The sequence below is a fragment of the Lepidochelys kempii genome, chromosome 25 (genome assembly GCF_965140265.1).
Source record: "Lepidochelys kempii isolate rLepKem1 chromosome 25, rLepKem1.hap2, whole genome shotgun sequence".
Lineage (NCBI taxonomy): Eukaryota > Metazoa > Chordata > Testudines > Cheloniidae > Lepidochelys > Lepidochelys kempii.
This window is the reverse complement of record NC_133280.1, coordinates 10,910,894-10,931,543: the sequence shown is the minus strand read 5'-3', so window position 1 is coordinate 10,931,543 and position 20,650 is coordinate 10,910,894. Positions and strand designations below refer to the sequence as shown.

The 20,650-nt window shown below is 44.8% G+C and overlaps 1 protein-coding gene across 1 annotated transcript; it reads left to right on the top strand.

The window, feature by feature from the left end:
• The first annotated feature begins 556 nt into the window (after window positions 1-556).
• GNA11 (G protein subunit alpha 11) lies at window positions 557-20,040 on the top strand. Its single transcript, XM_073324624.1, has 7 exons — window positions 557-840; window positions 7,193-7,377; window positions 9,377-9,531; window positions 10,622-10,750; window positions 12,422-12,551; window positions 13,380-13,533; window positions 15,852-20,040. Exons 1-7 carry the CDS (start codon window positions 705-707, stop codon window positions 16,040-16,042), a joined length of 1,080 nt encoding a protein of 359 aa, XP_073180725.1. The 5' UTR covers window positions 557-704; the 3' UTR covers window positions 16,043-20,040.
• Window positions 20,041-20,650: the final 610 nt, after the last annotated feature.

Sequence of the window (20,650 nt, the reverse complement as noted above, 5' to 3'; positions counted from 1 at the left end):
CAAGTCCCAGCTCCCCCCCCCCCTATAATCCAGATGGTGGAAGCAAGTCCCAGCTCCCCCCCCCCCCTATAATCCAGATGGTGGAAGCAAGTCCCAGCTCCCCCATATGCCCCAGCTGGTGGAAGCCCCCACCTTCTCTGCTCCCTTTGCCCTGCTCCACCCCACAGCCCAGCTTGGCCAGCACCCCCGAGCGGCTCAACCTCCTCCCACTCATTCCCTCACCTAGCCTCCCCCTTTCCCACAGTCCTCCACCATCCCACAATGCCCAGCGGCCCCACGCCCCGGCTCCCGAACGCGCGTCCAGCTCCCCCCTGCCCCTCCCTTCCTGCTCGGCCAACCAAACTTGCAACCTGCTCCCTCTGCGGGCCCCGCCCCCGGGCCGTTACTAGCCCCGCCCCTCCCGGCTAAGAAGCGCTTCCCATTGGTGGCGGCCGCAGTCAGTTAGGCCTTGTTTTCAGGGGCAGCGGGGTAGGCTGTGCGCGCTTGTCGCTCGCTCGGCGGGGCTGAGGGGGAAGGAGGGAGCGGGCGGTGCAGCCGGGCGGAGGGGAGCGCGCCGAGGGGTGGGAGCGGTGCTAGGCCTGGCCGGAGGGGTCCCGGGCTCGGGGGCGAGGCCGGGTCCCGGGCTGAGGAGGCCGGGCCGGGCCGCGCGGGGGGGGGTCCCGGGCTGAGGAGGCCGGGCCGGGGGTCCCGGCGGCGGCGGAGCCATGACTCTGGAGTCCATGATGGCCTGTTGCCTGAGCGACGAGGTGAAGGAGTCGAAGCGCATCAACGCCGAGATCGAGAAGCAGCTGCGGAGGGACAAGCGCGACGCGCGCCGGGAGCTCAAGCTGCTGCTGCTGGGTGAGGAGCCCCCCCCCCCCCGCGGCCGCCGCCCCGCGGCCCCCCCCGGGCCCCCCCCGCCCCGGATCTTTTCCGTGCCCGCCCCACCCCCGCCCTGGATCCCTCCCCGGATCCCTCCCCTTCCCCCCGGATCCTTTCTGTGCCCCCCCCGCCCTGGATCTCTCCCCTTCCCCCCGGATCCTTTCTGTGCCCCCCCCCCGCCCTGGATCTCTCCCCCATCCGGCTCTGGATCCCCTCCTTCACCCCCTCCTGCCTGGATCCCCCCCTTTGCTCTGGATCCCCCTTCACCCCCCCCCCCTTTGCTCTGGATCCCCCCTCACCCACCCTTTGCTCTGGATCCCCCCTCACCCACCCTGCCCTAGATCTCTTCCTTTTCTGGGTGCCCTGCTCTCCCCCCCCCCCCCCAGCACCCTCCCTGGTCCCCAGAGCACCTGCTCTGCTCTGGAACACCTTTTGTTCTCCCCCAGAGCACCTGCCCTGCTTTGGATCCCCTCCTCTTCTTCCCCTGTCCTCCGACCCCAGCACCTGCCCTGCTCTGGATCCCATTCTTTTCTCTCCCCCGCCCCCCATCCCCTGGATCTCCTGCCCCTTCGTCCCATCATTCCCACGCTGAATGTGGCTTTCACTCCCCTGCATCAGTTGCCTTCTTCCCCAATGATTATTGCTGTGAGCGCATCCCTTGCAGCTATATGGGCCCTCCTCTGCATGTGGTAAAGTAGGCACTCTTCGCACCAATCACATGGTTAAAAACTATGTCCCTTTTAAGCTCTACATGTATTTGTTGTTGACAATAAACATGTTTATTACACTAGTGCCTGTGGCCCAACAAAGAATGGGGTCCTATTGTGCTAGGCACGATACTAACTACTCAGTAGTAGCCATCCTTCCTTCCCCCATCTTAGAACCCACATGTTAATCTCTAGTGATGCTCTGGAGGCACATCTGTGCTGGTCAGACCCCCAACTCCGCACACCTTTTTGTACTTATCAGAGTTGACAACTGTCAGGCACTTTGCCGTTGTCCAGAAAATAACTTGTGAGGAAAAACAATATGGGAAATTTGTTTAGAAGTTACCATGCCCTTCTTTTTAATCTTCCTTATTCATTCCAGATTTGGAGTAATTTTAATAGTGAAGCTGGGGGCTGACTGGTTTATTTGTTTTCTTTCATAGTGGATTTTGTGTTAAAATTGCTTTTGACATAAGCAGAAACTTCAAAATTGATAATACTTTTAGTCTTAAAAAAATCCTTTTGAAGAACTCTTTTATAGGGGAGCTGGACCTACTGCTTTATTTGTGTTTGCGAATTTTCATTATTAAAACTGATGTAATTATATATTGTTGGCAGACTTCTGAGTCTTTCATTAACATCTCTTCATGAAGGAATCCTCTCCACCTAGTCTGGTGGTGTCTATGGTCTTCTCCCTCCGTTGTTAAATGCGGGGAACTTATCCAGCTATAGCCCCCCAGGTCCCTGGGTACCATTCTTTCCCTCCCATTCTCTCCTCTAGTAGGGCACAGAGATCTCTAAACCAACCTGGAGGGAGGGCTTGGAGAAATAAAGATAAGGCACAGTAAATCTGAAGTCAAGTGGAGTAATAAGTATGGAGCAGGATTAGCCCAGGAAAGGAAAGTAGTCAGGAGTTGCTCTAGGAGTGGGGCTCCACTGTACTAGAATAAGGACATACCTGTTCAGATACCACACTGGTGGGGTGAGAGTGTCATTTAAGTATGTAAACAAAATGTTGTCTGTGTTCATATCTCCATCAGCATACTAAGGTGTATCATAGTACTTCTGAGGTTCCTCGTGGATAGGGAATCAGTTCTTCTACATGGTTTTTGGAGAGTTGCCATCATAAGTTTTCAAAAAATAATAGATTACGGACTTCAATGTTAGCAGGAAATGTGATGCTGGGTGCAGGTAGCCCATAAGCTACTCTTAACCCATGAGGCCTATGAAAACACTAAGTTATTGCTGCTCTTTTATACATTCTGTCATGGGCCTTGTTCATCTATTGTATCTGTGATTTCAAATCAAAATGGGAAGCAGGTCTGATTAAATAAGGCTGTTTAATTTGATATGTGTACTGAACTGGCATGCCAGTCAGGGTTGTTTGAAGATGTAAGGTGGTCCAGTTCGAAATCCACATGTGGGTATGTCTGCATCAGCTTTACAAAGCTAAGCGAGGCTGGGTCTGGCCAGGAATGACTGAATAGGCATATCTAGGTTGATGCATAGTGGTGTTACTGATTGAGTAAATGATGTACTTTCTTCCTAGCCATTAATAGTACAGTATCCCAGCAGCATGTTAAAAGCATGATGGAGGTGCTGCTGTCCAGGTGAAATGTAAAACCAGGTTTCTGATCACTTGTCAATTTTCTTAAGGCTGAGTCTATATTAGGGAACTTTCCTTCCCCCAAATCTAATTGGCTTTAAAAACCGTTAATGTGAACCAGTTTTAAAACTGGTTGTACCATGGTTAGAGTAAGCTCCAGGAGGTCTGAACCATTCCTTGACTCAACTAGTTTGAAAACTGATTCATTAAAAATTTTAAAAAAACAAAACCTCGAGCTGCCTGGACCCTGGCCTACAACTGGCTCCAACCTGTTTTTTAAAATCAGTTCAGCTAAACTTTTAAAAAAACTAGTGAGGATTTGTGGGGAGACATCCATAGTTTAGACAAGGCCTAAGAATAACAGCGTTAGCCCTAATAACTGCATTCTGCCTCCTTATATTCATTTTCACTTTCAATAGGATATGGTACTCTTCACTGCCTCTCCTAAACTGTTACATAGTACTAAGCAGCAGTCATGTTAGCCCCTAAAGGGGGTTGTTCTAGCGGTGGGTAAAGTTAATTTCCTGTATGTGGTTCCTAGTCCTGTGTGTGGTTCAGAATCCTTTGGTGTGTATGGTGGAGCATAAATGCAGATCATGTTAGTTAGAGAGAGGCATTTTCTTGGTTAAGAATTTTGGGGAGGGCAGGATATATTTTAAGAGAAATCATATAAACAGTAGAGTATCAATAAGAATGCAAAATAAGCAGAGGTAATTTCTTCCACACAGCTTCGCTGTCCAGTGTGGTGACAGTTGGTTTATATTGAAGCTTGAACCAGAATTACTGAGTGAAAAATAGAAATGCTGTTATGAGTTGGGCTGCTAATAAATAGTGCTATTTCAGTGCTTCAGTTACTGCCCGCCGATACTGGGCATACGTTAATCTTTTTAATGAAGAAAATGAGATTATGTTTCCTGTGTAAAGTTACTTGGGTCCCAGAATAATATGAAAGTAAGCAGTGGGTGCCATTGACCCAACATGAGTTCGTTTTCAAATGCATTTGTCATCAGCAACACTTATTGTAAACTAGGTGGCTTTTATGGGTTGACTGAAGGAATGGTGAGCTCAGATTATTCCCTTATCTCAACACTGTCGTATAAAGAAGGTTATTATGTCCTTATGAAGACAGGAGACTATCCTCACTGGTGGTTTCAGGGTCCCATCACAGTGATGGTGTGTATATTGTTGAGGGACCGAAGCCAAGCAGGAGGCACGTATTTAAAAATGGAAGGTCAGGGGTTGTGCATTTGATCTCTTGTGTGCTAGAATAAGTGAACCTAAGTTAGTGATCTGGTGCTGAAGTTTGTATTACAGTTGCATCATCAAAGTGCTTTGAGGTGCCTCAACTCTTTGTTGGTTACTGTGGTAAAAGCACGAGGAAGTGTTCTCACCACAGTGTACTCAACCGCAAAGATTTCACTTTCTGATTTTTTTTTTTTTTCTCTTTGTGGTCTAACTTTTTAGAGGAGACCAAGATAGCTAGTTAGTGGCAGTAACAACATTTGTTTTATTTATTGATGCATCTGAAGTGGGTTTTTTTACTCACAAAAGCTTATACCCAAATAAATCTGTTAGTCTTTAAGGTGCTACCGGACTCCTTAATGTTTATTTTAATGTTCAGTAAACTGAGACATTAAAAATTCTGCTAGGCTCTTTAGTCTTTTCTTGCTCTTTCTGGTTTGGTGTTTGGTTTTGGGTTTTTTTCTGCTTGGGTATTTGTTTATTGCCCTGCAGTATAGACATAGGAACTTCAGAATCTACTCAAAGGGAGTAATTATGTGCATTTGTGATAAATTAGCCTCTGTCTTAATACATAGAACCCCCCTGATTTCTAGTTGGAGATCTGATTGTTCACGTTGCTGAAGCCAGGCATTTTCCATAGATTGTGTCCCTGAATCTGGAGAGTTGAAGGATTTGTCACCTTCCTAATATTTCTCAAGATGAGCATGCGTCTGGGTTCATTATCCGGGTAGTCTGTAATACATGGGCCAATATAATCAGCAAAGCTCCATATTGAGTCAGCTTTTAGTTAAATGCACATCAACTGCAAATCTGGGGAAACTTCCACAAGAGCATTCTGTAGAATGATTGAACATATTTCTGGAGAATGGACAATGTACAGTTGAGCTATTGCTCTGTGAAGGAATTAGCTGCAGACTGTGTAAGGTGGCTATGGGGGGACGGTCTGTGGAAGGCATATATGGTTGATCCTTATAGCTGATCAGTAGCCATATAAATGAATACATACAGAAGAGGGCGCTGGACAAAACCCATTATCCCCCAAGGCTAGTTGGGTCTTGATTGTGGCAGGGCTGTGTGAAGCCTTTCTTTGCCAACCTTTCTCCCTCACACTTACCCTGCAAGGTAAGAAAGTTTTCACGTTGTCCCTTTCCTGCTTTTTATTTTCATCATTGGACTGTCACCTGATGTAGCTTCCATCTTCCTAAGCCCCTAATGGCAGGAATGTTGATCTGCCCACCTGACTGCAGGTACAGAATGCAGGCTTGGTAAGAGTTGGGGATGTACGAAACATCCAACCAGTGCAACTCTACCTTGCCTTCCCAAACTGGTATTAAACCAGTGTCGTGAGGGAGGCTTGTACCATGTGATGAGTGGTGTGTGGTCTGCATTGTACTTGCAGCGCTGCCTTTTTGGATTTGGAGCACATTCTTGCCATCCCTTTTCTTTTATTGGAGATGTTAGCGGTTAGTGCTTGGCGGTGTTGAAGCAACACTCACGTGACATCTAGCTGATTTTAAAGTCTGTAGTTTAAGGTATTGCACGTACAACAGAGTCTGCAGAGTCTTCACTGTTGCTGTGCAAGAGACTCACACAAACGGGGGAGACTGACTAGGCCAAGTACTGTTGAATGCCACAGTGTAACAAACAGAAGAAACAAGGAAGACTCTCAGATCTGTGGGTTAAAGTAAACTTCAGTATTACTTGGAACAGTAGTCGGTAAAAGCTTTTAGGCAAAAGAGTAACTTTTCCTAAAACTTTAGGAGTCCTCTTGCCAAAATTAACGTAAGCCACCTATCTGCTTGATACCAGTTGTGTCCCTCTTACTTAGCCCCTAACTGATAAAGGATGACTTTGTTCATTTCAGCAGGGATAGAGATTTAGTTCTGATCTTGCTGCATCTCAGGGGGGTCTGGACTTCTTATTTACCAATTCCTGCTGTTTGGCCTGCTGGTCTCTGTATGTGTTTTTAACTCTGCTTGGCAGTAGAGATTTGAGATTTCCTTTCCTCGTCCCCTTCACAAGTTGTTTCTCATCCAAACTTCTTAAAATAATCCAGAAAGGATTACCACTTCACGTGGTGGTGGTGATTGTTTTTTTTTTTGTTTTTGTTTTTTAAATATTTCACTATCAGATGGTGGTTTCAGGCCACTGAGAAGAAAAATGTATGGTGAAGGTAGTTTTTTGATCCCTTCTTCCTTTCAGAGCTGCTCTTTCTAATATATTGAGTTCATATCTAGTAAGGAGGTGTCTAGATTGGGTTGGGAAAGAGTGATTGTACTAAAATAATGAGAATTCTACTGGAGCTTTCATGATCTAACAGCCTTCCCCCACGCCCATTGGCATCCCAGTTTGTATAATGTACTAATTTAGGAATATATCAGGGAGTTTAGCTGAAGCTGTGATTATAGCATCAAGCTGGATTGTATGGGAATAGGTCAGGTGTGCCGGACGGACAGGGCTTTTTGAGGCAGGATGTGTGGGAGTGTCTGTAATGTAAGATTTGGTGTGTGTACCAGAATTGCTTTTAGCCTGTCAAAAAGAACAAGTGCTCTTTCTATCATGCTCAGTTAGGCTTATAGTTGACATTGGATGGGCCCACCAGGGCCACTATATAGACTTTCAAAAAGGAACTGGAGAAGTAATAATCAATGGAGTAGATCCGCTTGGGTCCATTAATAGGTGCAGTGGAGTAGGATGCAATAATAGCTTCACTCCCTCTGTACCACACCTCATTTGTGATCTCTGTTGACTTTTCCTTTCGTTTCTTCATTTGCAGGCACTGGGGAAAGCGGGAAGAGCACATTTATCAAACAGATGAGGATAATTCATGGCTCAGGCTACTCTGAAGAGGACAAAAGGGGCTTCACCAAGCTGGTGTACCAAAACATCTTCACTGCCATGCAGTCCATGATCAGGGCCATGGAGACCCTGAAGATTCTATACAAGTACGAACAGAATAAGGTGAGCCAAAGTGCAGAGCTCCATCAAGCCATCGTTTCGTCGCTTGGTGGATTTGCTTCACCAGTTCATGTTTGTCTGAGGGTTTTTTTAGAGCACGGCTGTAGGTTCGTGCCCTGTATTTGTGCTGCCTTTTGTACTATATCTGCTACCTGTTCAAACTTCCTGGTAGTTGGCCCCGTATGGCAGTTGTATCCCTCACTGCTTCTGTGGTACTATGCTGCTCTGTGCCTTTATTAATAGGGTGTCAACAGGGAGTATAACAGTGTTCATTTGGCTAGACGTGTGTGTTGTCCCACATAAAAATTTCAAGGGGTGCGAACTGATCTGCACCCACCTCAGAAAGACCAAAGCATTTTGAGTGTGCCAGGCCTTCCTCTGCATGACCGGTGTCATTACAGAGCGCCAGAAGGTGCATAAGGGAGCTGCTGAGAGCCCAGAAGATTGCACGATTAGAGTGACACCTACTAACAGCGGCAGATGGAGATCTGTCAGTTTTCCTTTTATTAACCTTTCTTTAAGGATTTGTAACTCAACTCAAAAATTTATTCTGGGATGAAGCTTGGTTTACAAGATTTTGTAAACTTTTGGGCTAAATGTGTTTTAAATTAGTTCAGCTGGCTTTAAGGTGTATGAATGCAGATGCCTTTAAGTGTGTGAGTGTCAAGAACTTAGATGTTCACATGCTCTGCTGTCACAACACTTAGTGGATTTATTTTTCAAAATGAAACTGTGTGAAGGTTATACCAGGCTTATTGTATGTTGCTGTATTTTAACTTTTTTAATAGCCACATAGGGACTGGGAGGCCCGAGGAGATTAGTAATAGGGTGTGGCACCTTTCTTCTCTAGATCATTGGTCCAAATTGAGGCCCAAGTCAGTCTAGACTTGAAGATATCACTACTGAGTAGTAAATGGAAAAAGTCGAAGGGCTCAGATGAGTTCTTAATGACCAGGTATCCACATCATAGCTGCCTCTAACCTGGCCCTCTTATTAGCATTCTCAACAGAGAGGCCAAGGATTGAATGGTTCTTGAAGGCTGAACTCCCCTTTGGCCTTTAGAGAGAGTCTATCTGGGTCCATGCTGAAGCATGGGCATGGTATGAGGATGCTTGCATTACCCGTGTTTTCTCTGGGGTGTGGTTAAAGGACTCTGGGGCTATAATCTGTCACCTTCCACAAATGCTTAATGTACATAGAAAAGCAAACTAGATTAAAGTCTCTCTCTGAAGACAAGTATAGTGTGGGTGAACAGACATTGCTTCTCATTGCATCCAGAAAACCCTTAGGAATTGCAGTATTGGTGTGTAGTAGTTATATTACATGCTGCAGTGATGATTTCAGTCCTGCTGCAGTGATGATTTCAGTCCTGCTGCAGTGATGATTTCAGTCCTGCTGCACTTTGTGATGTCAGTTTTGTTCTGATTATCTTTTTCCTCCTCCATGAAAGAAGAGGTCTTGATTATAACGGACTGCAGTAAGGTCTCCCACACTCTTAAAATATAGGCTAAAATCAATTAAAGCTTTAAAATGAAACACGAGACAGCTATGTTCTAGTAATAAAACTGACTGCACTCCCCCGTCAGGCAGTCCGGGACTCCACACTCTGAGATCTGTGCTTGGGTTTTGGTATTTTCTAAACAGTAGGTGACTTATGCTCCAGCACAACTTGGTAAGTTAAGTTCAGAGAATCGGTTGCCATTTCTGTTTAAATCATTTCTGTTAAGGATCACGTGATGCTTCCAGGAGCTTTCACAGATGTGCCTGCTACTGAGAATATAAAATAGTTGTTTTTCCTTTTTCAATTTGTACTTAGATCTTCTGTTGGATATCTAAGTACAAATTGAACAGATAATTTTTAGATGTCTAGTCTGCCCATTACTGTCCTGTTGCAGCTGATGTAAGCAGCTTGACCAGCATTCAAGATACAGCATTCCTGGAGCCCTTGCAAGAGGATCTAGGTTTAATGTATGCTCACTTGCCTTTCACCTTCTATCCTCAGACCAATGCACTGCTGATTCGGGAAGTAGACGTAGAAAAAGTCTCAACCTTTGAGCAGCCATATGTAAGTGCAATTAAAACCTTGTGGACTGACCCTGGAATCCAAGAGTGTTATGACAGGAGGCGAGAATATCAGCTCTCCGACTCAGCTAAGTAGTAAGTACATAAGCACTCTGGCACGCTGCTGGATATCAGGGCCATGTTGGCTAAACAAAAGCTTCCTAAAACTTAGCTGATGTCTACAGATGCCTGAATATGGTTCACACTGCAAACTGGCCCTGCTGTCTTTTAGTTTTTGTAGACTATCCTCTTTCTTCCTATTACTTCACCCCATGATATAGGTATATCTATCTGCTAATGATTTAGTCTGGTGGGGTAGTCTAGGAAATGTGGGTGTATGCTTCTGAGTTTGAACTGTAAGCATATGCCTCCCTGCCTTTTCAGTAACTCTGGTTCCAAATAACTGTTGTCACCTTGCTTTTTTGATTCTGGTTTTTGTGGCTTCAGTTGTTCGATACAAAGAGCTCTGGCGGGAGATGGGATCAGGGGATGGGATGGGATAAGTGTGTTTTTTTTTTTTTTTTTTTTTTTTTAAGTACTGGAATGTCTGGAAGATCCATACACTCTTGTAACACCACCAGCCATTTCCCACGATTTCTGTTGGGTGATAAATGGAGCTGTTCACACCTCGGTCCCAGGATGTACAGATGGCTATGCAGTGCCCACCCAGACCATCTCTGTACCCTGTTCCTGGTTCCTACACAGCAGAAATGCCACTTTCCCCTGTTGACTTAGCCTTACGGAGCTACGGTTGAGGGGGATCAGGATTTGACATTTGGAGCTGTTGCAGAATATCTGAGTGCATAGAGACTCTGGAAGATGGCATTGTGTTGGGTCATACAGATTTTTTTTTTATAACCAGAAGGGTGTGAGGTGTGACACATGGCAGTTACTACATCAGAAGGGATTCTGGGGAATTGATAGACAGTCATGAAATTTACATGTGGAGAAACCTATTAGGTCTCCTTGGGATTCAGTGAAAGGTTGTTCCCTGAAGTATGTTTTCCAGTACTTGGTCCTGTCCCATTTTAAATGATCCTAGTGATGCTTCAAGCAGTCAGATTTCTTTTGGTCTCCTTAACGTGTGGGGGAGAAAGGAACATATGGCTATAATGTGTTGAAACCCCCATGAGTGTGACCTACAGTCTAAGGTGCTTTTTTTCCCCCCTTCATATGCCTCTCACAGCTACCTTAGTGATGTGGATCGAATCGCAACTCCAGGATATCTACCAACCCAGCAAGATGTGCTACGGGTTAGAGTTCCTACAACCGGAATAATAGAATACCCCTTCGACCTAGAGAATATTATCTTCAGGTACTGACGCTGTAGCCCATGCTATAACTGTTCTCTCAAGTGGGACTGAACTGGGGGAGGACTACTCTTGGCTTTTTTAAACTACTGATCAAGAGTACCCATGTTCTTAGGTAGGGAGGACTTTAGCATGCGTTTGGGAAATGGGCGGGGGGGGGAGATTTATTGTGATTTTTAAGTTGATTAAGGGCATCTGAGTGAGAGGAGTTGAAACCAATAGCTTCTGGGAATTGAGGAGGGTGTTGGTTAAATGGCATAGTTTGGAACTATACTTGCTGATTCTATCTAGAGAGCCTGAGGTGGATGTACAGCTGGAATTGTTAACACATCACAGGAGGAGCAACATGCTGGCACCTGATGAGTACATAACAGCTCACCAGCCCATTGGACAAACTGTTGGTAGCTTAATCCAGCAAGAGAAAAACTAAGCCCTCTTCTGGCAACACTGGTTTGAAACATAACTCCTGGCAAGAAATTCTTCTATCTTCATGCAGTGTTTAGGTTCTTTGATCCACGTGTCTTTAACTCTAATGAGAGATCCTGCTTTCTCTGTACTGATTCCTTTGTGTATTCTCCAGTGTGTCTTCCGAAGGTGCTCTCCTATGAATAGCTTGTGCCATCAGGATTTGACTCACTTCTGCATCATATGTGTATCTATAGGTTTAACTGTGCCTTTATACGATCTCCAAATATCATGCCTCTCTATGTACTGTTTAACATATTTGCTACTTTGTAACAGGCATTCTCCTTTATTCTATCTAAATACTTATCTGGTCCATGCTGTCATAACATGTAATGTTCTAGGAGGGGGAAGAGTGAACATGTGGTAGAAAAAGGGACTAGAAACCTGGATTTGGGGTTCAGTTCTTAGCTTTGCTGCAGTGCAAGTCACCACCTCTGATTTGTTGTTCCCCATCTGTGAAATGGGAATAACGCTCCACTGAGATATAGGCACTGGACTGGACTTAGGTGGCTTTGTTTTATAATTTTTTTTGGAGATCCGTTTATAAAAGATGCAATAGAAGTGAGATGCAGGTGAAATATAGTGGTTCAAATTACGGACCCAGTATCCTGATGGCTTTTCTTAGGCATATGGTGTGAATGTGTGGTTGACTGGGTTTCATGCTTTGCCTGTGGATTAGCATAACTCCATTCAGCATAATGTCCTGGGGAAAGCCCAATAGCCAAAGGAAGTCCTTAACCTCAAACTTTCTCTCACAATCAGAAGTTTTAATATAAAACCTTAATATCAAAATGTAAATAGCTTTGGCATTTGGTAGAACAGGATTCAAATGGATTTGCCATAGTTTCTTTTCAGTCTCCATAGTTCAGGGTGATGGATGAGCCTGGTTTCAGACGCTCTGCTTAGTGAACGAGGCCAGGATGCAAACAGGAATGAGGATGCTTGTATTTGCGGTCAGTCTCCCAAGAAAAAGAAATGGGTCAAACGTGGAGGTGGCTGTGGAATTAGCATTCCGAGAACTTCCTGTTACGCTGTCTGAGCACAACTGCTCGTAGAGGACATGTTACTGTATCATGATGCCTGCTTCACTTTGGGGGGAGAAAGTTGTTTCTCCCGTTCATATCCTAGTGCTTTGGGTGCAGGCGAAGAAGCTCTTATTGATCCTTGACAGCCTATTGCTTTGATAGATTGTATGTCTTTCTCTTCCTTAGAATGGTGGATGTTGGGGGTCAGAGGTCAGAACGAAGGAAGTGGATCCATTGCTTTGAAAATGTGACCTCCATCATGTTTTTAGTAGCCCTTAGTGAATATGACCAAGTTCTAGTGGAATCTGATAATGAGGTAAGCCTGAGCAAGAGTAGGCCCTAATGATGAGGGGAAAGTGGGGAGGGTCGTTCTGATTTTCTTGGAGGTTGGTACTGAATTGCTTGGTGCCAAGAGAACTGGAACTTGAATTAGTAGTAACTTGTTTTTGGCCTTCAGCTTTTCCCACTACAAAGAGAACCTAGGGCTAAATGGGTCATGACACTTCTGGAAACAGGGTACAAGATAGATTTCAAATGCACAGTGCACTCAAATTCTACAGAAATATTCTCATGTCAGTGGGTGTCCCACATCTTAGGTTCTCTGCGACCCTGATGAAAAGCCCTCAAGCTCTTGCACATGTTCCTTTTTTCTCTCCCATCTTAAATTTCCCACCCTAGATACCTTGTATCATTGCAACTATCTTGCCAAATAATGGCTAATCTCTTTGCCTACATCATTATAGTGCCTTGAACAGCTGGAAGAGCATCTGTTAAGCAGCAGCAGGCACTCCTTCTCATGAACCAACACATACCTTTGTTGGGAACAAATCTTCATGACCAGAAGTTGATCCCAAATCGATCACATGGTAATGAAAAGCATAAAATGACTTGGGCAAATAAGATGGCACATTGGCAAGTAATTAAAACCAGCCAAATTAAATTCAAGTCAGTCACAGATGTTGCACTTGTTTCCTACGTACACACTCCACTGGACCAAAACTGAAATGGGACAAAGGTGTTCAATACAGGACATCTGAGATATCTGGGGTGATGTGGATGAGTTCATGTGTCTAGGATTAGAGATGGCCAGGTTTTCACAAATGAGGGTTTTTGGTGTGTTGATGTGGTTTATTTCTTGCATCAGAACCGGATGGAAGAGAGTAAAGCCCTTTTTCGGACCATTATCACCTACCCATGGTTTCAGAATTCTTCTGTTATCCTCTTCCTCAACAAGAAAGATTTGTTGGAAGACAAGATCCTGTACTCCCACCTTGTTGACTATTTCCCAGAGTTTGATGGTAAGTGATTTTTAAAGAGGCTCTTTCAAACTAGAATGAACCTTTTAAATAAGGGGAGGGGGGAGAAACCAACAGCAAAAAACCTGTGAGATTTTTAATTAGGTATTTAATTCATATGTGAGTGGGCTTCTGTTTGCTGCTTTCTTCTGTTTGATTTACAGTGAAATCTTGATGCTATAAAATGAGTATGTTACAGATTCAGCGCTGAATTTGTTGTAGGATCGAGTGGCGTTGGGAGGAGACAGACCTTTCATTGGGTAGAAATACTTTTCATAAAGAGCAAAAGTGGCGAGTAAATTTGACTATCTTGATCTTCATGTAACTTGTGGATTCTGACTGAAAAAACAGCTGCAAACTTTTCATAGATCAACAATTAAAGCTGCCACCAAGTGTCACCAGAAACGCTGCTTCCCGTAGATCTGTGCATGGATCTCAGTTGAGCTACGATTATTTTGATTTCAGAGTATTAATTTGCATACCTGAAATATACATACAGGTGTACAACTTACTTCTAGACATGCAAGAATTTAGTGGTAAGACAGATGGAAAACACCAATTAGACCATCAAACCCCTTCTGCCAGAGCAGGGTGTAGCCCCTTCACATAGGCTAATTTATGGACTGGTCAAAACATCCAAGTCTTTTTTGATGTTGGTGTTGAAAAGCTTCAGGCAGGGTAAAATCCCTGTCAGTCTGCTATTCTCAATTTTGGATGATGTAGGGAAGCTCCCATTTGGGGTTAAGCTCTTCAGCATAAACAGTGTTTTCTGTAATCTCTGATCTGCAGATCAGTCTCCCGCTAAATTGGATGATACCAAATCTGTATGGGATTGAAGGTATATGGGAGACAGGAGAATAAGGTCAGACAAGCTTTTTTTCCTAAGCCCTCTCCTCCCAACTCTTAGCCCTTGGAGGCAGCTGAAAACTGCTGTCAGGATAAAGGGAGAGCCACCTTTTTTTGTTTGTTTTTTTTTGGCCATAGTTCACTGGCGGCAGTTGGAGAATCCCCTTTCCCCCAAAGAAATTTCTATCTGTTCCGTCTTCCAAGCAAGCTGCTTGCCTCATTATGGGCTTGTAACTAAACAGGTCCTAATTAGTCTTCTTTCCAGCCCTGGAGTCTCCTGCCCCCTGGTGTCAGAAAGTACAGACCTCTCTGAAGTCTTTACTTGTGGTAAATGTAGAGCAGGGGTTCTCAAACTGGGCGTCAGGACCCCTCGGGGGGGGGTGGGGGGTCACGAGATTATTACATGGGGGGGGGTCATGAGCTGTCAGCCTCCACCCTAAACCCCACTTTGCCTCCAGCATTTATAAGGTGTTAAATATATAAAAGTTTTTAATTTATAAGGGGGGGGGGTCACACTCAGAGGCTTGCTACGTGAAAGGGGTCACCGGTACAAAAGTTTGAGAGCCACTGTCTTCAAGGTTCTCACACTAGTCTGGAGATCATTGGTGGTCCATGGTGAATTCATTGGTCACATGGTGCTGGCTTATCTTCAGCTGCTAAATCACAGTAGAAGGTAGCAGAAAAGTATGTGAAATGCTTTCCGAATATTACTTTTCCATATAAGCAATTGCTGTAGCTGCCAAAGGATGATGTGTGATTGCGAATGGGATGTGGTCGATGATACTCTCTCAAGGTGTGGTCCATGCTACGGAAACAATATGTGAATACCAAGCACTTCAAATAGACGATAGAGCATCACCAGGTGTCTGTCTAAGGAGCTGCTAGTGGCATAAAGTGAACACTGACTGCAGCTCGTAGCTCTATAAACTGGCTGGTCAGATTGGAAACGCTACAGTTGGTTGTCTTAGGGGTGTTTCTTACTTCAAATCTGATTTTGTTCGGCATGCAGAAATAATGGGAACTAGATTTTGAGCTTCAGGGCACGAGGTGATTACTACGGGGTCAGGAAGAAATCTACAGTCCAAGGTCTGCATTATTTTACAGTTGACTAGATATGTTACAGGAGGATGAGATTCATTTACATGCCATTTCAGGATGCTGGTCCAGATGGCCTGTTCTTCTGGGAGGCTGTGTCAAATTCTGTGTTTCAAAGAGCACAGAGTCAGAGCTTGTTGGAGCTTGGTATTCTCAAGCTTAAAAAGCACCTACTAGGTTTTGACCAGTTAGTATTAGGCATAAGATGTTCCGGATTCCTTGACCAAGGGGGCTAAATTTTTTCTTCCTGCCTTTGGTCACATAACCTCCTACCCTTCGGGTGAGGGGGAGAGAGAGAAAGCAAACTAGCAATTCTGGGGTTTCAAACCAGGTAATGGACTGTACGCAGTGCTGTTTACTGTTGCCTTTGTTTGCTGCAGGCCCGCAGAGGGATGCTCAGGCAGCCCGGGAGTTCATCCTCAAGATGTTTGTGGATTTAAACCCAGACAGCGACAAAATCATCTACTCTCACTTCACATGTGCCACAGACACGGAAAACATCCGTTTTGTCTTTGCTGCCGTCAAGGACACCATCCTACAGCTCAACCTGAAGGAGTACAACCTGGTCTGACCTGCTCTGCCCCTCGCCCCCGTGGAGGCCTCCTTGTGAAGAAAAGACAAAAAAAGAAAAATTTAAAAATTACAGGAAAAAAAATCTTAATTTTTAATGATGTAATGATTGCAAATTGTCTGATCTGTGGAGTGGCGAATTTGCTCAGTGTTATCCTGGAGTCTCATGTCTCTGTCCACAGAGTAGTTGATTTCATATTTTTAACAAATTGCTTTTATTTCACAGTTAACGGGGGGGATACACCTCACTCTTCGGCACCTTGTTCACCTCTTAATTTTTGCCTACAGCCCAGGCAGCCTCATCTTGGGCTTTACTTTGTCACTTAGCCGCTTTTATTTTCCTCTTCATTCCCGTGGTATATATATAGAGATCTATAACTTTTCCGGCCAAGATTGTAAATTCACTGGACTGTGGGAGTGTGGAATGCTACTGGTCCCTTTGCCTTGTGCCATAGGGTGCCTCTGGTGTAATTGTTAATCCTGCTTGCTTTTTGTTCCCACTCTGCCCTCCCCAAGGACACACCCCATGGTTCACTGTGATGAAATGTTGGGGAGGAACGATTGCTCTCCATCTATAGCAAAAAACCCACAACAACAAAAAAGCCATCACTTTCCCATTCTTTGTACGGTTTAGTCTGGGTTACTTTTTTTTCGTATCCATTATAAAAGGTATGGAGACTGTGATGATTTTTTTTTTTTTTTTAAATTATTGATGTTCTATACATGGTTTGCTACATATTGCTGTATTTTGTTCATGGACTTTAAATGATGGGAGCTCTTGGAGCAATAGCTGCTGAGCCTGGGGAGAAGTGCCTGGCTGTATTATTATTTTTAAAAGTAGGCTCAATGTATGGAAAGAAACTTTCACTCCGAGTGGAGTGTACGGCACCAAGAGAGCGACTTCTCTATGCCGTGAAGATCAGAAGCTCACAGAGTAATTTTGTGGCATTTAAGCACCAAATTTTGCCGGATTGAAGACCTGAGGGGTCACATGCCATGCCTCTGGTTCTCTTGCATGCTGTGAACAGCAAGGAAGCCCTCATCATGTTTTGTGCCAGCTGAGTGCATTTGTAAGAGTGCTTCATTCCTGCCTGGCTCGCAGATTGCCTAGAAAGGACCAGAGTTGGGTGACATGGACTCTGGGGTGTGAGGAGGATTCTTACTGCTTGAAAAGGTTGTGAAAAGTTTTAGGAGGGGTTGGGGAGTTCTATTACTGTTTTTCCTGTCCGTGCTCTCCCTGAGACAGATGCTGCCATGGTTTTTCTTTAGAGAAGCATGGATTCTCTTTGGAGCACTTGCACAGATATTTGCTCCAGAGGTGCAGGGTGCCTGATAATTGAGAGTACAGCAGTCACTTAGAGTGTGTTGCTGAAGTGAGACTCCTGCAGTGGGATGGACAGCAGGCTAGTACAGGGGAAGGCAGCTGGGTTTGTTGATACAGGTGTTATTCCGAATGGATTCTAGGTGCCATATTGAATTCCACTCAGCTGAGAACTTCAAGCCCGTCTATCTCGTTTTATAGGCTTCCAGAACCTCAGGTGAGTGAGCAAACCAAAGCTCTGCTGCCTCCTGTATCTGCCTAGAGGAAGACTGCAATGGCAAAGCAAGCAGTGAGAAAGAAGCAGTGGCATCTGGACATATGTGAAATACGGGCAACACTAATGGTTCTATTACAATTCCAACAAGTAGCATTGGGTCCAAATTCTCTGGATAAACCAGACATGGCTTCAGTTGCATGTAGACTGCTGTTGGTTGCTTAAGGCTAACAAAGGCCCCAATCTCCCAACTGCACGGTTCTCATTTGTAGACTGAGCACTACATCGGTGTTTTGCACAAAATGTAATGAGATCAAACTGCCCCAGATGCCTTTGACGTGTAACACTAAATCTGGAGTTCACATTACTTTGCAGTCGTTCTGTTTTAGGGCTCCCTCGTGTTTTCCAGAATAGGAGAGGGAAGACTGCTATATTTCACAGAGCACTACAGAAGAAAGAAAGCTCTTGGAGGAGATGCCTGGCCATATCAGAGAACTGGTGTTGGAATAATAGCCTTGGGACCAACAAGTAGAGAACCCGGGTCTGGCTGAGAGTAGGGCAGCAACTGCTCGTAGAATCACTACATTCCTGATCCTGCCTAATGTTTAGGAGAAACAAGGGAGGGATTCTCTTGTATGCCAGGCAGCTTTGCACCAATTTTACTGTGTTTTTGTCTGTCTTTATGCCAAAATGATCCTTTTTGTCAAAAGTGTTCTATGAAGAGGATTTTCTAATTGTCTTGGGTCTATTCTAAATGCCATTCTTCTGGAACATACAGTGTGCCAGTCCTCCTGCTTCCCTGATCTTGTGAGTGGTTTGCACTGCATCCAATTGCTGTCAGTGGACCTGGCGCTAAGAGATTCAGATTCTTGAAACAAATGTCCCAGAGGTTCCTTTCCAAGGTTAATGATGGTGGCACTTCCCACTTGAATCACTTGAATCTGTGTGGGTATCATCCCTCTACCTGCCAAGCGAAGAGATGTTGACCTGGCACAGAAGGAAGGATCTTGTGTCATTCGTTGTGTGGAACAGAGTGAATTTGTCTATCTGTGATTTCTGGAAGGATTTTGGGCTTTAGAAAGATTGGAACACATGCTGTTTACCCTCCTGGTCCATTGTTTGGCATAGCTATTGGCATGGTCACCAGTTGGGCTTGAGGGTAATTGGGTGGGGATATCACATGTCAGGGCTGTCCCACAACTTGTTTTTGAAGTCTCATCTGACCTAGAGAAGGAACAGGTCAGAGTTGTGCACAAAATCCAAAGGTGTCTATGGGTTGTAGCATAGAAGAGAAGGCAGTGGAATTAGCCAGCCCTGCGTGGTGAGAGATGTCCTGTCTGCCTTCATCTTAGATCGTGAAGCATTCTTGCAGAACCAGCCTCTGCTCTGCATCTCTGGGGGCAGACCCCACAACAGATGCCTGCTGTAGTAAAAGTGCCAAATCAAAAACCAAACTTGCCGATTTCATCCTCTTCGGTGATAGGGCTGGTAATGAGCAAGGGATTGAAGCTCAAGACAGAAGTCTGTTGAGATTCATGTGTAAGAATCCCAAATCTTAGGCTGAGGAAACAGCCTCTTGGCCAAGCTCAATTCATAGTGCACTTTCTTTTGTCCTGAAGAAATAGGCCTACTCCAAGTCATCCTAAACTTTACAGTGGAGAGACCCATGGGGGAAGGAGGTGGGGAGAAGATCGTCCTGATTTTCCTTCCATTGGCGGCCCATTTCCTTGCATCATTCCACAAGGATCAATCATATGGTGAGCAACTGCCCCTCCCTGTTCCAGCCCTACTGCCTGTTTCCCTTTCTCCTGGAATCGGATTCTTTGGTCTGCTGTTGTTGCTTCCTAGTGATGTTGGCATTTCCTTCAGCTATGGGGTTTTTTTTCCTCACGTGTTTTATTACTTGGTAATTTTTTTAAAATGTACTTTCGGAGTGTGCTGACCATCGTATTGTACTATACAAACCCAGGTTGTTCGAGTCCAGCAGAGGTAAAGTCTGTAATGCAGCACCCAGTTTTAAAAGTATGGTTTGTGCCAATGCCCCTTCTTTAGTAGTGCCAGAGACTCTTTACAAGTGCCAATGTGGTGGAAATTATTTGGTTATACTTGTATATTATAGGATCCTGATTTAAACAATTTAAACATCCTATTTAAAAAGATACTATATAAAATGCTGTTTTTAAACCTTGTCATTTGAAATGCATGTATTGTTGTGCGTGTTGGGGTGGGGGGGAGGGAAGGGGGGAGGGGAAAGGAGTTTCTGAATAAGCTGCCCAGTGCCAGGGTCCATTCAGGCTCCAGACTCTTTTCCAGTCTAGGAGTGTGACCATTTCTTGGAACAGTCCTACTCTGGCTCCTGGGCGCTGACCCTTATTACAGAAATACCTGATGGAAATTTGATTTTCATATCTTTCTCCTGAAATAAATTCTCTGTTTGAAATTGGAATAAATTTTGTTCCTAAAACCGGTTCTGGTGATGTGGTGTTTGTTTGCTACTCTCCTTCACCTCCCACCCCCAGCTGGCTAAGTAACTTCTCCAGCAGGTTGGAGCTGCCTCTTATGGATGAAGGAGCCTCTTGAATGTTCTGACTTTCTGTAGCACATTTTCTCTGTGGGAAAGAGGGAGTTACCTGTATTCCTGGATTTTCGTAATCTTGAGTAAGGGCTGGTCTCCACTGAAACCTTACATCGGTTTAGCTACATCTGTCAGGGGTGTGAAAAATCCACCCTTCCCGAGAGATGTAGTCATGCCAACCTAATCCCCAGTATAGACCACGTTCGTTGACAGAAGAATTGTACAGGTGAAGCTCTCAGACTACAAGGCCTGGCATGCACTGCTCCATTGTGAACTGGTTGCTCATATAAACATGGAGTGTTGTGTGCTAGGATCTGTAATTTCATGGCTGCTTATTAACTGAGGAAGAGTGGTCATGGCAAGACAATTGTTGTATGTTTAGCCCACCTTTATGTTCTTGTCTGGTGTGTTGAGCGCTAAATGTTCTATGCATGTTGAGTGAAATGCATGTCCCAGAGTTCCCTGTCTGGGTCATGCGCTGCCTTTTTGCAGCTGGATG

Coding starts and splice junctions, on each gene's coding strand:
- GNA11 (XM_073324624.1), top strand. CDS start 705: ATGACTCTGGAGTCCATGATGGCCTGTTGCCTGAGCGACGAGGTGAAG. Junction 10,751..12,421: donor CTAGAGAATATTATCTTCAG/GTACTGACGCTG, acceptor TCTCTTCCTTAG/AATGGTGGATGTTGGGGGTC. Junction 13,534..15,851: donor CTATTTCCCAGAGTTTGATG/GTAAGTGATTTT, acceptor TGTTTGCTGCAG/GCCCGCAGAGGGATGCTCAG.